At 35.6% G+C, this 18,000-nt stretch overlaps 1 protein-coding gene across 3 annotated transcripts; it reads right to left on the reverse strand.

The window, feature by feature from the left end:
• Positions 1-1,631: 1,631 nt before the first annotated feature.
• On the reverse strand, positions 1,632-15,475 carry LOC131049625 (light-sensor Protein kinase). 3 transcript variants are annotated; one of them, XM_059213396.1, is made up of 2 exons: positions 13,820-15,475; positions 1,632-2,094 (listed from the first exon to the last, which is right to left on the reverse strand). In XM_059213396.1, the coding sequence occupies exon 1, from the start codon at positions 15,173-15,175 to the stop codon at positions 14,054-14,056; it is 1,122 nt and encodes a 373-aa protein (XP_059069379.1). In that variant the 5' UTR covers positions 15,176-15,475; the 3' UTR covers positions 1,632-2,094; positions 13,820-14,053. The 3 variants fall into 3 exon arrangements, with proteins under 3 accessions (XP_059069379.1, XP_057839665.2, XP_059069378.1); XM_057983682.2 differs by lacking the exon at positions 1,632-2,094 and adding an exon at positions 9,474-10,218; XM_059213395.1 differs by lacking the exon at positions 1,632-2,094 and adding an exon at positions 11,501-12,056.
• Between the last annotated feature and the right edge of the window lie 2,525 nt (positions 15,476-18,000).

Consider the following 18,000-nt stretch of genomic DNA (forward strand, 5'->3'; position numbering starts at 1 on the left):
TTTATATACATAAATATGTAATTTATGTTTACAATTTATAATATATTAATTATGTTTATAATATAATATTTATATATTTCTTTTATTTGAATATTTCAAAGATATTATATGTACCGAATATTATTGTATATTAATTAAATAATAATTTTAATAAATAAACTAATTTCAAATAATCATTCGTTGTTAATTATTATATTAACTAATAATGATAGTTGATTCATTTAGGATATAACAATCAAGGAGGGGATATGACAAGCTGCCACAAGAGGAATTAATGACTATTTCAGCTAGCAGTCCCATAGAAACATCTAGCTCAACCAGAATACGAGCAAAAGTAGTATGATAAAGCCCATAAGAGTCATTATCCATCACAATGAAGCTCCCAATGGCATCACCGATCTCCTCAAAGAGAGAATCAACCCACAAGTGGAGAGGAAGGTTAGGAAACCTGACCTAGATCGGGATTTTGTTAAACTTCTCTGAAAGGGGGTTAAAATCAAAGTGCCAAGGTTTGGCCAAGAGCGGCATATTATCTTTCTCATAGAAAAAGCTTTCACATAGGATTTTTCTTCTATATTCTTCAGCATTCTCAAATTTAGAAAAAAGAAACCTTTAGCCATAGGGTAAATGTGAACAGTACCAAAAATGAGGGGATTCCAGTGCTGGGAAATCTATTTATGCAACTCTGGGAGGCTAGGCCAGATACCCTTGAATTTGTAGATAACACTGTGCTCCGTGAAAACCTTCACATTGTTCTATATTTCCTGTTTAGACTCCATATTCACATTAATAGATATGGCGCAGGAGACATGGATAAACCCTCTTCCATCTCCTCTACGTGAAGATGAAGGGGGGACCTTGTCAGGAATTAGAGCAGAGTCTGGGAGAGGGTCCCCAATGGCCATCGATGCTCAGAAGGGACCACCAACAGTCGCTCCACCAATGCCGACCGAGAGATGAACAACAGCAGGGGAGCGTCCAGCTCCATTCGTGCCCACCGGGAGATCATCAGCCATAGGGGAGCGACTAGGGGAGCAAGCAGGAGACTGCGGCTGGTTCAAAATCTCCATCGCGTGGCAGCAGGCGGGAAAAATTTGTTGATAATATTTTTTGTCTTCATTGTAGTTGGAATTGTTGTTTTAGATAAATAAAACATTAAAAATTTATTTTTATACTTTCAATATATCATTACTTTTTTGATTTGGTCTTCATGTTACAGTTTTGCTACCTATTCTCCAATAATCTCCAACAATCAATCACTTTAGATGCTTACAAATAGTTATAGTTGTTAGGTACACAAATTAAAATAGAAATACATGGTTTAAATTTTATAGCTATATGTAAAACTAAATAAATAACCACCATTCTCCTTCAATTGATATTCGCGAATGAAACAATTCATACACAATTATTAGAGAAAAAAACTCTCCAGACTACATTTATTTTTATTATAATAAATTCATGTATACCAATTTTAATGCAACCTTTTACAATAAATAGTCTTTCTATCAATTATATTCATTACCATATTCATAATTATATTTACACAAATAATTTTAATCACACATACATGATGTATAGATAGATGGCTTAGAATTGTACATCAATAAACAAGAGATCTGTTATGTTACCATTATTTTATTTTTTTCTTCATTTCATTTGAAGCTTTCTATTGTTTATAATATTTACATTTGACATAATACTTAGAGAACTTTTAATTTCAGGACATTGTTTAGTGGACCATTCCGGATGACGAATTTCTCAGAGCTTGTCATTGCTACTGGATTAACAGGGATGTGACATCATGTTCTCGGCCACCATTCCAGAAGTAGGGGAGTGCAATGATAGGGCTAGGGTGTTGTGCCAGAAGCTTTTAAAAAAACACTATTGAGGAAGTTTCAGAGAATGTGAATGATGACAAGCACATTCCTCTCATGCAGGACTACTATGTTGATGCAGGAGTATGTTGCTTGCACGTGCCAGAATGGGAGCATTGAAACAAGGTATGGACATCTACCAAATGAATTTGTAGAGAAGGCTTTATACACTTAGAAAGTGTAATGCCATATCCCATAATCCTTGCCATCATCTTGCCTGCATGTGTTGAATGACATAAAAGCCAAATTAGTAATTATATCATACAAAGCGGGAAAGAGGAAATGCATTGAGGTAAGACAATACAAGATTAAACAAAATATGAATGAATATAAAGAGAGAAGATGTTAATAACAACAAAAGGAAGATGGAATATGAATTAATGCTGATAGAATTATTAAAGAAAAGAGTGGCGAGTTGATCTGATAGAGGAATGAAGAATGAGATCTGCAACATATATAAAGTCCACGATGGTAAATGGGCAGAGCATGTGGGCCTGTGCTAAGAGGCGAGGTCAAGGGTGGCGAGTGAAACCGACCCCTTTTAAGGAGAGGTTGCATAGTGAGAAAGAGGGACCAAGAAGGATTCAGAGGGCATTGTTTAGGTATAAGGGTGTGGGGTTGCAATCATGAAAGAAGGTGACTTTGTGTGAAGACGCATAAAGAATAAAGCAAGAGGGTTGCAAAGAGAGGATGTGTGCAACTGCAGGCAGAGTATAGTCATTTGTCAATAGATTAGTTTTGAAAATGTTTAGCAATCTATGTTTGGTTTCAATGATGCAGAATTGAATCCATTGACTGTGATTTGTAATATTCTTCAGTAATGGAGGAATTCAGGGTTTATGTGTCTGCATTTTGAAGCGAATGAAATGATATTTCATGTTGCAATCTTATTTTGTTAGTAGTAAAGAGTCTCTGCTTTGTTAACAATGTTTGTGTGTTGAGTTGTGTTGAAGTTTGAGAGCAGGGTTGTTTTCTCCCCTGCATGAAATGTGGTGAGGCACCGAGGGGAAGAGGTGATGAAGGTGCCTCTTGTCACAACCACGAAGCCAGTGCTATTCGAAGGTAGAAGGACTGCTATCTCCAGGAATATCTTATTCCTAAAGAAGTTGATTGGCTTTATGCAAAACGAGGGTGAAGGATGGATGCAGAGGTATCTCAAGATTGAAGGCCTTGCCAATGCTGAAGAAGAGGATGAAGATTTTGGACCTGGCTTAAGGGAGGAAGGTGGGAATGATGTGGATGAGTTGGACCAACTGAAAATTCTAGAATTGGCTATCCATGAGGATTGTAGCCTAGATTGTCCGGTGAAGGCCAAAACAGTGATGCAGAAGAAACAGAAGGACTAATGGTTTGTATATATTTATTAGCACCTAGATCCATTATGAGAATATATTCACATTCAATGTTCAACCCCGCGAGGTTTGTATGATTATAGTAAAGTGTTTTAATTGTCCGATTTTTTTTATTTTTTTTTCTCTATCTTTCTTTCATTATTTTTGGTAAATCTTGCATGAATCATGCTAACCTACTAGATCTAACTTTGGCGTTTTTTAGTTTTTTTGACATTACTTGTGTCAAATGTTTCTTATTTTTTGAGGTGGTGTGGAGATAATTTTATCCACCATCCATTTTGTAATTTTGAGTTATGTTTGTAGTTCTTTAATTGTATGATATATAATCCTCACCTAGGGTTTTATCCTTTTTCTTTTATAAGTATTCATTGTAATTATTGTAACATACATGTTATTCAAGTTAATCTCAATATTAGATTTCCCTTTGAATCAATCTCTCTAAGGTTGTATAGCACACAATTGTGACTTTTTCTCTTAAATGTGATAGGTGTTTTGATTGCAAGTGATTTCTAGAAGTTATGGGGTTCACTATCAGCTCCAACAATTTTTACGTGCATTTTCTTTTTTAAGGCCTTTCTATTGGTTCTAGACTAAATCATATTGGGATCAAGAATTCTCAATGCCTATTTTATAATTGTTAAGATTCTTTCAAACACCAAGTTTAGTTTTAACTTAGAGCTTAGCTTGCGTGGATCTAGATTCATGATTTTTCTAATCCTTTTTAATTTAGTCCATTATCATTACATGTAGTTATTCTTGGAAATTGAAATAGAATCCATTTTAATTTTACTTAATTTAGACATTCCTTTTAAGTGAAAATTATCTTTAACACATGAAAAAAAATTAGTTAATTTTTTGAAAATAGAATTTATTCTAATTTATCACTTTACCTTAAATCAGCAATTTGTTCCAATGTGATTATGCACATTCAATTACAAGCAAACAAAATTGTACTAGAAGTGGTGGACCTCCAAGTGCACTTAGATCGTTGGGAAACAAAATTATGCACTATTGTAATAGCCTTTTGACTCTTACCTCCAATTGAGGCCATTCTCTTCGTCATGGACATTATTGAAGACGTAATCAATCCTTTCATGGAGAACATGGTTCTCATTCCCAAGATTTACAACCTCCTATGATAACAACTTGGGTTAACGCAATTTTCATATTTTATAGGGTTGGGATTTATTAGATCTATATATTTGATCATTATGTTTATTGCAAATTAAATAATTTTTTATTTTATTGTTATCATTTGAAACTAAGGCGAAAGTTGAGAATTGAGTCACACTTTATAAAGAAATTTATAAACAAATGTAGCAAAAATTAAAGTAAAATATTTATTTCTTTTATATTTTTTTATTTTTGTTTACTTAGATAACTTAAAAATATAATTCATGGAAAAAACTAAAAATATTAATGAATATTAATTTTTAATAATTTTTTGGAATCAATATGTTTTATATTTTATAAACATAACATTTTTTAAATTTATAATTAGTCAAATATTTCATTAGAATTAGCATTCATTAAAATACTTTTGATTGGATAAATTTAAGGTTAAAATTGAATTTTTGTTGAATATGCTATAAAGGAGATGGTTTGTTGTCACAATGGATGCTAAATAGACTATTTTAACTTGAAAAGTTTCAATCAAAAGGGTTCTAGTCGAAAATAGTGAAAGAGTCATAAAGTTAAAAAAAAGAATTGTACAAGCAACTTTTTAACTAATAATGCGTCATTTTTAAGATAGAAACATTATTTAAATATTTATATTAAATATAATGTTAATTTAAACTATTAAAAATAATACATATTGATTATAGAACTATTTTCAATATGTAATATTTTATTTTAAAATTGATATTGATTTTTAAATTATGTGTGATTAAATTATTTTACAAGATTTAAGTATTAGTATTATATAATGAAAGATTTTTATTTAAAAGAATTATTAATGTTCTTGAATAAGGATATTAGATAAAAACTCAAAAAGCTCTCTTCCTTGCTGCTCATCACACATTACATCCAAATTTCCTCTGTTATGCTCTTCCTTTGCCTTAGCGCTACCTTTCACATCAGCATCTTCTTTCACAACCTTTCCACTGTCTGCAACCACTCCAATGATCGATGCCCACATTACTTCTATTCTCTCCTTGCACGCTGCCCTCGAGACTGTTGGGAATGTGAAGCCTAACGGTCACAAGACGTTTCGGATTCTCCCAACTCTTTGTTTCCCAACTAAATATGATTCTATAAATGCATGTGTGCAGCCATGTATGATGTAGTAGATTGGATATCGGTTAATAGAATTTATTCCCTGCTTTCTAGTGGATGTAGCCATTAATGGTGAACCACGTAAATGACTGTGTTAAGCGTTGTTGTCTTTTCGTTTATGTTATAGTTTCTTTATTTTGTTGTTAATTATAATGTCTTCTCTGCTCGTTCAAAACTAACAATTGGTATCAGAGCCATGTTGGCTTGAGCAGAGATGGAGGAAGAAGAAGAAGCTGAAATGAAACATCATGTACATTGGTCGGATGGCTGGAAAGATGAGGAGGATTCGGCTGAAGAAGAGGATGTCGAGGCGAGTGAAGATGAACTTGAAGATGAACTTGAAGATGATGAGACATACGATGTCGAAAAATATCAAGAGAAAATTATGCGGCTAAAGGAGGAAAATTTCTTACTGACGGATCAGTTGTATTTTATAGAGGATACCTTGGCAAGAATTTTGGAGGTTGAGACTTCGAGACATTTAAGAGAAAAAGAACTAATGGAAATCTTAAATGGAGCAAAAGTAAATAAAGGCAACCTTGATGATATACTGATTGATAGGCATGTTGAGATGGAGAATCTCAAAATAGCTCTAAAAGATCATCATAGCAATATGCAAGCCAAGATATTTTCTCTTCAAGAAGATTTGCAAAACGCTTCTTTGAGAGAAGCTAAGCTTCAGACCAAGTTGAAGGATGTTGAAGAAAAATTGTTGAATACCCAAGTAGAGGTTGCGGCTGAAGAGGGAGAAGACCTTTGTGCAGACAATTTCATAGAACAATATGAACCTATGGAATTGGATGACGAAGTGCAGGATGAAAGAAGTTTTGATCAAATTATGATTGATGCAGGGGGAGCTACTTCTGTAAATAGAAAGCTTCGTGATCCAGACGATGATGCTGATTGCAGGCCATGGCGAAGACAACGTGTTGAGCCTCCAATCTCTGACCAGATTGAGGATAATGAGCCTCGTGATGTGGTGGGAGAATTTCCCCAGACCAAGTCTGGTTTGGGCCTTGTTTTGGATTGTTCTCAGGTTGTGGCGGAGATGGAAGTTGACCTCATTGAAGAGAGATTCACCAAGGAGGCAGAGTATGAAGAAAACGGTGGTAACGGCATGGTTTCAGAGGTATTTGGGCATCCTGGGGAATTTGCTACGGAGTTTGTCTCCCAAGATGAGGAGAATATTACTCTGCAGAAAGTGCCTGTCAAAATGGGCATCGAGAAGAGGTATGATGCGGAGGAGCCCATACGAGGTTGGAGAATACGGGCTGATGAGGTTTTGGAAGCCACGAGGCCTGCTGGTAGTGTCGCTTTTGTGCAATAAACAACGGAAGGATGTGAGGAAAGGGTCTTACATATTTCTGTTCCGACAATTGGAGATCAACATTCTGGTTTTTATGGGGCCATTGAAAGGCCATCACCTGCGCAGGATGCTTCGCTCAGGGTTCATGCAAAGATTATCGAAGATATGGAAACTAGGAAGGATGCTAATGACATTATCGATACTCCATTGATTGTTCCCAATAACCAAGACTGGAGATTGGAGGCTGCAGGACAAAAAGTATCTAAGATTTCAAACCAGTGTAGATGGAATTCCACGAAATGCAAACAGTCCTGGCAAGAAGCGTTAAATGTGGCAAGTATAACACCTATGGCAGTTTCGTCCAATGAGTTTTATGTGGGGGATTTATTTTTTGTTGCCCAAGTACTTGTGACGGAGATGGAATTTAAAGCGTCAGGAAGAGGATTCTGTTCAGTTTTCTTTAATTTCTTGGAAGAGTTTTTGGTTCAGTTTTCATTAAATTTTTTGGAGTCGATATCTTGCCAAATGGCTATAATGATGAGATCGCAGTTTTGGTGCCATCAGTGCAACCAAATGATTGTGCCAACTCTTGGGGATGACGTATGTTGCCCGCGATGTAATGGTGGATTTGTTGGAAACTTGGAGGCTCCAGAACAGAGGCAGGTCGAGCAGCCGCAGCGACAGTCCATTCTGGCCAGAGGTCAAGGAAACGACAAGTCGAAGAAGGGCGAAAAAGACGGGAAAGAGGAGGTCAAGGTTTCCAGTCCCAGGAGAAACGAGCTTCTTGAGCTCTTTGATAAAATCCTCAATTGCTTTTTCTACATGCAGCTTCCCGAACAACCTGTCACTACACCTTGTGCTCACAACTTCTGCTTGAAGTGTTTTCAGAAGTGGATGGCACAAGGAAAGAAAAACTGTGCAAAATTCCAATCTATTATTCCTTCCACGACGTCCTCTCAGCCTAGAATCAATTCAACTCTTGTAATGACTATTCGTATGGCAAAAACTGCAGCAGGCCGTGTTATAGTTAATGAAGACGGGTTAATTGCTAATCAAGTGGACACGCAAATGATTAGCGTGAGCTACAAGGGTGAGGAAAATCCGTTTTCTGCAGAAGGCGTTTCATTGTTGAAGATGAAGGAAATTGCCGCAGCTTATTTACAGTCAACAATTAAGAATGATGTCTCTGCAGTCCCTGCAATATGCAATGATATTTATCAGAAGCTGCATAGCATCCTCGATATTTCCTATAGTTTTCTACTTGGACATCTAAAGTCCAGCAGTGCTGCTTCCCCAAAGGATATAAGTGTAATAGTTGTCTATTCCAACGATATGGGTCCATCTATGAGGAGGTTGTTTGGGCAGGGCAAGGAGATCAATGGTGCAGAAATAAATTGTAGTTTTGTTGACCATCAGGATGATGATGGGAGAGAGAACGATGTTTCTTTAAATTGGTCAATTGCATTAAATTTACCATTTTCATTTGTGGCTGGTCTGGAGGATGAGTACGAGAGTGATATTTTTGAAGAACGTATAGCTGAAGCATCGTTCAGAACATATGGCGAGGTTGCGCCTGTAAAAGTTGCAAGAGAAGATTCTCAGTGGTTAACTTTTCTTCAGTCTGACGTGCTTTGGAGAAGATTAATCCGAAGTGTATGCGAGCAGAAGATCGCGAAGCTAAAATCTAGCAGGCTGGTTGAGTTATCAATTTAGAATAGGAATGCAGGGAATGTCATCATGCATGTCTGTGCCGGTTGGCCTTCATGGGGGTGATTGTTGGGAATGTGAAGCCCAACGGTCACAAGACGTTTCGGATTCTCCCAACTCTTTGTTTCCCAATTAAATATGATTCTATAAATGCATGTGTGCAGCCATGTATGATGTAGTAGATTGGATATCGGTTAATAGAATTTATTCCCTGCTTTCTAGTGGATGTAGCCATTAATGGTGAACCACGTAAATGACTGTATTATGCGTTGTTGTCTTTTCGTTTATGTTATAGTTTCTTTATTTTGTTGTTAATTATAATGTCTTCTCTGCTCGTTCAAAACTAACAGAGACTCCAATTTCTATTTTGTACATACCATGAAATCCGATTCAAGATTTTGAGGCATTCTATCAATTAGTCTACGCTCAAAGTCTATGCTTCCACATTTTGCATACATGACTGCCAGAGCAATTGCGACTAGATCATCTAACACAATTTTTATCCTTATGATATGATGGATGTCTATGCCGTCTTCCAAAGCTTCCATTCGACACAAGCAGGCAGGCAGGATGCTGGCAAAACTGTGAAAATCGGTTTTACACCAACCAATCGCAATTGCTTAAGGTATCACACCTTAAGAAATAATCTCCCTCTGAGGCATATGGTATTTTATGAGACGGCCAAGATTTGTCTGGTTTTCAATGACTTTCTCAAAGTGAAGATGATGAGAGCAACATTTTGTTGAATCTGATGAAGCTAGGCTAGTGCTTAGAAGCCAACAACCATTATAATGGCGAGATGCCTAAAACACAACAAAATAAAACTAAAGAAAACAAACAGAGAAATACATATATATAGAGGTTGTTGCGGATCACCAGTCTGCCTGAATACTCTGCACCAGACAATTTTGAGAATAAAAAGATATTTAATCATTTATATTTCTTGAATCCGTCCATATATGCTCTTTCCTTGCATTATAAAATTTTGAAAATTATTTTCACTTCCTCAATGACTTGCATTTCACTACCAAATGTTGACCAAAGCCTACATATACTCTTGTGGACTATATAAGTTTGTTGGACAAGGTTTCATACCACCACTGCCCAATTCTCATGGAACGTCACATTCTTCACTCTCATTCTCACATGAGCCCACCAAATTTGCAATCATTTCGACAACTTCACTCATCTTAGGACGGGTAAATGCAAGGAAAGAAGTACATTTCTCTGCTATCCCATACATTGCCCACATGTTTGAGATGTCTATATAACTCCTCCCCAGCCTCTCATCCAACATTTCCATCGCCCACCTTTCATCGTCAATGGAGAAAATCAACTTGGGAAGATGTGTGCTAGCCTTGATTGGGTCCTTCCCGGTGAGAAGTTCAAGGAGTAGCATTCCAAAACCAAACACGTCTGATTTTTCAGACGCTTCTCCGCTGTAGTAATGCTCCGGTGCCATGTATCGCCAGATTACACTTGGGTGTTTCACATTCCCCGGAAAAAAAAGGATTTGATATTTTCACAATATCCGCCAAACAAGAATCCTTTAGGAAGGCTCTTCCGTTGTGGTCCAGCAGAACGTTAGAAGATTTTACATTGCCGTGTGCTATACCTGAGTAATGAAGAAACGCCAAGCCCGAAGCCACATCCATCGCTATCTCTTTTCGCCTATCCCACAACAAGGTTTCTGTTCTACCTGCATTAAAAGAAAGGACGGATCGCTGTCAGAATATCATGAAAACCGTTTAGTGTTTATCTAGCTTGTGCCGTCATTTTGTATCCAAGGTATGCGCTGTCCGCAGGTTTTTCTTTTTATCTGCGCCTGGGAGATTTGGGCTGCTCAGGACAATTAGCTTCCGCCACCTTCGCCGGAGTTATTAATGCAAACCCGTTCCTCATTATTAGGTGTTGAGAAGTGCGCCCGATTATTTTGTCTAAGCATTTTCTGTAAGCTGCTTTCATTCCTATCCTGCAGAAATCTTTTCATAGTTCATTCTGGTATTTTTCTCTCTTGTCGGTTTTTATTTGATCAACCATGTCGACTGAGGCTCCGTTTGGATTCATTATGAGTGTCTACCCAAGGCCCTCCTCATGCTTTGGGGCAGACACTCCCATTTCCCTCTCGGTCTCCACACGTTAGGTCTCTTTCATAAAGATCACAGATTTGAGACTGAAGCGTCTCCTCATTCACTCAGACCCTTCTGTTCTCCTAGCAGTAAAAATGATTCTGGGTAGCGGCCATTTGAATAGGGATGAGTACCTGCGAGACAACCCCTGTATCTCATCCAGATTTGTGGCTTCTCTGCTGGACCAAAAATTACCTAAGCAAGCCGTATGGAGCCTCACTAAGGAGCTCTTTCCTAAGGAAAAACTTCAGGAATTTCATGAAATTCTGAATAAGGCCCTCCACGACTCTGGGGCTCCTCGGCCAAGCGACCGGATTCTCTTCAATGCTCATGGAGAGCTCATCAAATATCATCCTTTCTTGCTGGATTTGAAAGGGAAAGACTTGGACAGACACAGGGTTTTTGCTGGAGTTGGTCTGAGCTACCTCAAATGGCGGTTCCTAGGAGAAAACCCGGAGGTTAAGGACAGAGAAGAAGACCTCTTCCAATTTGCTAGACTCAATGGAATCCTGCCCCTGAAAGCTGCAGACGAAGAGCCCCAAGCCGACCAAAATTACCGGGGTGGATCAAGGAGAGGCCGTCGGGACTTTGGTCGTGGCCGTGGCCGTCATGCAGGCAGAGGCCGTGGAAGAGTGAGAATTGGTCCACCCCAATCTGATCCTTCCAGTGCAAGCTAGGCTTTCTTATTCGATGCTGTAAAATTTTTTCTTGAAGCTTAATCCAAGACTGTCTATAGTTTATTTTGGATACTTATATATGTTTAAAATCTCTGTTATCTAGGCAGTTGGGAATCTGCCATATAAACTTTTTTAGTTTTATTATTTTAAGACTGCATAATTTCATTGGGTTTTTAAAAAAAAAGAGGATAATCATAATGCTTATGGTTTCCTGCCTGTTTGGAAACCATTTTTTGTTGGAATTGCTGAGAATGGTTTTTTATGCTATACCACTCAGCGATGACGATACTGTAATTAATTTAAAATAATATAAATCTCAGCTCTATCTTTACTGATAAAAAAAAAAATTAAACGAAATGTTAGAAAAGAGGCTGCCATTGGGAAGATAATTATATATAAGGAGGTGTTTTTCTTTGGAAGCATAATAAGCCTGTAAACTCACTAGATTGGGATGCTTTAGTTCTCCTAATGCTTGTAAATATTGTTCGGTATAATATCTTTTACAGTCCACATAATTTTTGTTTCGTGCTGATATTTTGACCACTAGAGAAAAGTTGTGCAAATTAGCTTTATTTGTAGTCCCAAAGCTGCCGGTTCCCAAGTCTCCTACATTGGATCGAAGAAGATCATCTAGATCAAAAAGATCCTCCATGTTCTGGAACATAAGAGTGGGGCGACCTCCTCTCAATATCTCTGAATACATTTTCCAGGCCACATTTATATTGTATCGTCTGTTGTCATAGAAACATCATCTACATGTTAATGTCAATACTTATCTGTTTAAAAAAAATCCACATAATAATTATTATGGAAGCAATAGAAAGATTATAAATTCAGTTAATTTATTTCATAATTTGATTATTTGTTTGAATGTTTCTTGTCTAATATTTAGTTCAAATAGTTATAAACATATAAGTTTTCGAGGAGATAGAATTGAGTAGTTGAGCATATTAATTTTGTGTCTCTTAAATCTTATGTGGTGATTTCAAATCGTTCTCAGTTTTTTGTAGTAGCTTATTTAGCAAGATGTTTGCTTATGATTAAGATTTCAGATCTACATCATCAAATGTGATGTCACATCAATAAGATTTTTATTAATATATCAAAATACCAAAATTAAATAGATTAAAAAATTGTAAAATAAACTATAATAATTATATATTAAATTATCTTTTATTGATATGTCTATGCAACATCATATATTTTGTAGCCTATTATCTTTAATACAACTTTCATATTATGATTAGTAGAGAAGTCAAATTCTAATAAAATGATAAATGTTGAGCTTTCATGAATCAGTTAAGATTCAAACTACTCAAATGCTGTGTGCTCTACCACTGAACTCCTAACCTCTATAAAACCAGCCCATCCTTAATTCAAATATGACTTATTTCTAACAATAAATCCTACACAAAAAAAAGTCTTTGAAATCCACTATATCTCAGGTGAACATTTACCCAAATCCTACACACAGGATATTCTTGAAATCCCAAGTACTCTCGAAAGATATCTGAAACTAAAGTCAAATATGTCATGAACATACCTAATTTTCTAATTACCATGGCCGCCTTGAAGAAAATTAAGAGCATTTTCATGTTTAATGGAGAAGTTGGTCAATAAACTATCCTTCGGCATCATAATAATATATGTAGGGGAGAGCACCCAGTAGTTGAGTGTGTTCCAATTGTTGTGATAGCAGTTGTTGATTTAATACCCATACTTATTGATTTAATGTCCAATTTTTTTGACAACACTGCACCAATAGTTGTGACTTTAATAGTCATAATTGACTGAAATATACACATATTTGTAAAAAGCAACCAATCATGTGATGCCATATCAGCTGCATAAGTATGGGGGCCCCTTATGCACGACTATTGGTCTCACCTTTTTTTGGGCTGTTTTGGACACCTTGGGAAAAGCCATGTTGATGTGACAATCATATTTGATGATGTGGCCCTGAAACCTTAGTTATAAGCAAGGTACGTGCCAAGTAAGCTGCTATAAAAAAATTGGGAGTGATTTGAAATTTCCATACAGAATTTTGAGAAGCACAAAATTAGGATGCTCATGATGAGAGCTTCCAGTTAGATGATAGGAGATGGCTGATTCAGAGGGGGAGAGACTATTGACTAGTATTAACAGCTTAAGGTCTGTTTTTTTTTTCGACTTCAAGGGAAAAAAATGAAAAAACTTGTGTATGAGCAGATGTAAAAAACAGGTACTGGTAGTTTCAGGCAAAACTTACCTAAGAAGAGCTTGTTAGTTTCCTGAGCACTATTATGAGATAAACGAATGAGACCATTTATGTGTAAGGATTTTCCTCAAGTCTACACCAGGGAAGCCAGCATTGATAGTAGTTACCTTATAAAATCCCTCAATATAAATCTCAAATGATTCTGTTACAGCTTCTGAATTTCAACGGAAATGTGAAAACCCTAGCAGACACACTAAAATTGTAAAGTGTAATGTTGACATGAGCAATAATTCATACCTTTTTTTATCTCAGGGGGAACAATGTCAAGAACCCTATTTATCGACTTTAGTTTCTCGTCTGCAGGACTTTCATCCAATGCTTTGTCCTTCGATCTCACAAGTTCTAAAAAGGCGTCACGAGGATCGTTCCATCCCAGCAGGAATAACTTCATGTTCCTCATAAAAGTAAAAGCTTGTGAAAAACAAGGACGACGACTTGGATCTGTCTCCCAACACTCTGCTATGAAATCAGCTAACACAGCTGGACATGAGGTCCGCTGCAAAATCGGTCTTTTGCTCCCACAATCATTCGGTACAAATCTTTGGGATGTACACTAAGGAAAGGCTGCTTCCCTGTCAAAATCTCATACCAAGTCATAGCAAAGCTGTATACATCTGCTTTATAGGTATACTTCTCTAGAGTATCAATTTCTTGGAGCGGTAAATTTGGGAAGGGAAAAACTTCAGGCGCCCTCCAGTAACATGTTCCCTTTGGATCTTCACACCGAAAATTGGATAGCCTCAAACTTGCCATTCCAAAGTCGCACAGCTTAACTCGCCCATAGCCTTGCTCTCTGAATTCTGGAACTTCAGAGGGCTGTATGAGAACATTAGAAGCTTTCAGATCCATGTGCATGATCCCCTGGCGGTGAAGGTATTCCATTCCCCTCGAAATTTGAAGCATCATATCCACTGCAACAGGGAGCGCCACGGGTGCTCTGCCTCCAGAATTAGTAAGTAGTTTGTCCAAGCTGGAGCTGACCAATTCCATAACAATATAGCAAAGACTTCCCTCAATACATGTGCCTATCAACTGGACAATGAAAGGGCTCTCTAGCTTGGCAAGAACTTTAGTCTCCGTGTCAAACAGATCACGAGCATCTATTGGAATGTCTTTTATAGCAACCCTATGCCCTAGCCATGACCCCTCGTACACTTTCCCAAAAGATCCCTCTCCTATACTTTTCTTTTTGGTTAAATCTTTGGCACGGATCTGCGGCCCAGTAGATATATCAGTTGTAGATTCAACTTTACACTCAGTCCTGATGGTTTTTGACAGCTTCCTCTCCATGAATTGTAAAACCCCAATTTTATTTTTTTGTTTAAAATTCCAAGCCTTGGCAGCCGTTTGATTACAAGCCATGAGTTGGAGCCAGTAGTCTTGAAACCTAAAGCCAAATTGTTCTAAATGTAAATCAGACATTTCTGCAAAGAAGTTACCGATTTTGTCGCGGAATTCTCCTAGGTAGAATGTATCATTCCATTCTTCAATGGGGCACAGAAGAGCTAAATCTAAGCAAAGAAGAGACCAAGCAAGGTCGTGCATGTGCAGGGCGAAGACCTCACCCGTGTTAACCAGTATAAAACAATTCATCGAACAGCTATCGGTTGAGCATTGATTGAGTTATGTTTCGGCTTCTTTCATGGCACGATATATCTCCTTCCAAGCTCTTTTCACATGTTCGCTCCAAACGTCACTACCCAGGCATTGCCTATTATAGTCAATATAGCGGAAAAGTTTATCGAGTATATAACTGCATAAACTTTTGCATTGCTCGACATGGAACTTGAAGCTTTTCCCGTTCTTGAGCAGGCTGAGTTTATCCAGGGAATCCATAACAAGACTACGAAAATCTGTAGCCGTGTCGATGTCGAGAAAATCCCAAGGAGTATCCATCGGTATAGAATTGGTAAAAAGAGCACGAAGAGCAGCATGAAGTTTTTTATATGTTTATATTATTATTTTATTTGTTTTTTATATGAATTTTTAAATGTGTATATAATATTTTTTATTATTATAATATTATTTATTTAATAGATTTATTAAATTATAATGTTTAAATTTTAAGCAAATCTATAAAATAAATAATTTTAAAATTTACTTAAAGTTAAAATATAACTACAAAAATTTACTTAAAATTATAATGCTTAAATTTTAAGTAAATCTATAAAATTATAATGTTTAAATTTTAAGTATCATTATAAAACTAATTTTAAGTAAATTTTTATAGTAATTTTTTTTCATAATTGTTTATTTTTAAATCATATTTGAAATTTAATAAACAATTATGGAGAAAAATATTACTATATACAATAGATAAAGTCAACTATGGTTATATTTTAATTAGAGTTAGAGTTCAACTAGGGTTATATATATTTTAATTAAAGTAAGAGTTCAATTAGGGTTTAATTATGATTCAATTTGGGATCTATTATTTGATAAATCTTAGGGTTAGGGTAAATTTTAGGGTTTAAATAGAATTAGAGTTACCATAAAAATTATAATGTTTAAGTTTTAAGTAAATCTATAAAAATATAACAACATATAAATTTTTTCATTTTTTTCTTCAAATTTGTTCATTTTTTTCTTCAATTTTCAATTGTGGTGTGGTGTGAAACTTATCTTAACAATTGGTTGGAAGAATATAAATACCAAAATGGATGCTAGATAGCTAATAATCCAAATAGCTTTTATGGTTTTAATCAATAATTTGACCAAAACTTTTAGTATGGAAAATAAAAATTACTTAACAAAAAAAATAAAATTAAGTAATTTTAGCATAAGAAATACTATATGATTTTAATATAAGAAATAAAAAAATGATTTTAACATATAAAAATAAAAATTACTTAACATAGAAAATAAAAGTCTCTTAAAATAAAAAATAAATAACTGATCTTAGCATATAACTAAGTTTTAACATACATGATATATAACTTAATTAGATAATATAAACTATTTTAACATAAAAAATAAATAAATATTTAGAAAAAATAAACTATTATTTACTTATATAAGTATTTAAAAAAATTAAAATAATATTATTAAAAATTATATATAATATATATATTGTAATATACTTTTTATTAAAATAAATAAAAAATTAAAATTTAAACATATAAATTATTATAAAAAAATTAAATATATAATTCATTATTTATAATATTTATTATTTTACTCATTATAACTTTTAAAAAATAAAAACATAATAAATGAAAAAAACAAAGGTAAAGGCCGCAGTGGGTAGGACGGATGTAACTGGCGGATGTGACAGATTGTACGAGCCTGTGAATGATTGGCATGATGGCATGAGGGGCATGGAGAAGGTATCGCATGGGGCGGGCCATTTTGTCTGCTTCATAGCCAATGCCTACAAAGAGCATCTTTCTACAGCTGGCTGCAGGAAAGTTCTGCACTGCAAAAATTATGTGGCAGAGATCAGTCGACGACCTTCATATCATTTTCTTTGATTATTTGTTCTCATGCTTTGAGGTTTCACCATACAAACCAACCTTTTTTAAGAAAGAAATGACTCTGTTAAGAAGTTCATATTGTTGGTGCCTTCCACCAAAAATTACTCGGTCAATTCCCTCTTAAAACAATTATGATCAATTGGGATTATAAACAAAAATTAATTAAATAACATTAAATAACTAGTAATTGCATTTTGGTGTGTAATGGATACACTAAAGAGTTTTTCAATGTCAATTAGGGAAAAAATTGATATTTTTTTTGCATACATTTGTGCAATACATAAGATCAATTGGTAGACCATTTAAAAAATGACAATTTTTGTGCAACAAAGGTCTTAATGGAGAAGTTATAGCTTCAAATCAATTATGCATCTACTTATAGGTTTCCAAACATGATTGCAGTAACCATTACCAATAGGCTCATGTTATGTTTGCAATAGGGAGAAAGTGACAAAGAGAGGAAGAGGGACGCAAAGAATAGAAAGAGGGGGAAGGGTGAAAGAGAGTGGTATGAAGATAGAGAAAGAGATGGAGGAGAGGGATATAGAGATAAGGAGATGGAGAGATAAAGAGAGAGAGAAGAGAAAGGGATATATAGAGATAGAATATGTACACACACACACACACACAAGGCGCAAATATGGAGAGGGGGAAAAGAGACATTGAAGAATAAATAGGTTTCCAAACATGTTAAAATAAAATATCTAAATCAAGAAGATAATCAGGCTCCATTACCAATAGGCTCATGTTATGTTTTCAATAAGGAGAAAGTGAGAGAGAGAGAGAGGGAGAGGGAGATAAAGGATAGAAAGAGAGAGATATAGAGGACGGTGAAGATAGAGAAAGAGATGGAGATGGAGTAGAGGGCCATGGAGAGGAGAGGGAGAGATAAAGAGAGAGACAAGAGAGACATAGAGATAGAAGAGATAAAAATATAGAGAGGGA

The sequence above is a fragment of the Cryptomeria japonica genome, chromosome 10 (assembly GCF_030272615.1).
Source record: "Cryptomeria japonica chromosome 10, Sugi_1.0, whole genome shotgun sequence".
Classification (NCBI taxonomy): domain Eukaryota; kingdom Viridiplantae; phylum Streptophyta; class Pinopsida; order Cupressales; family Cupressaceae; genus Cryptomeria; species Cryptomeria japonica.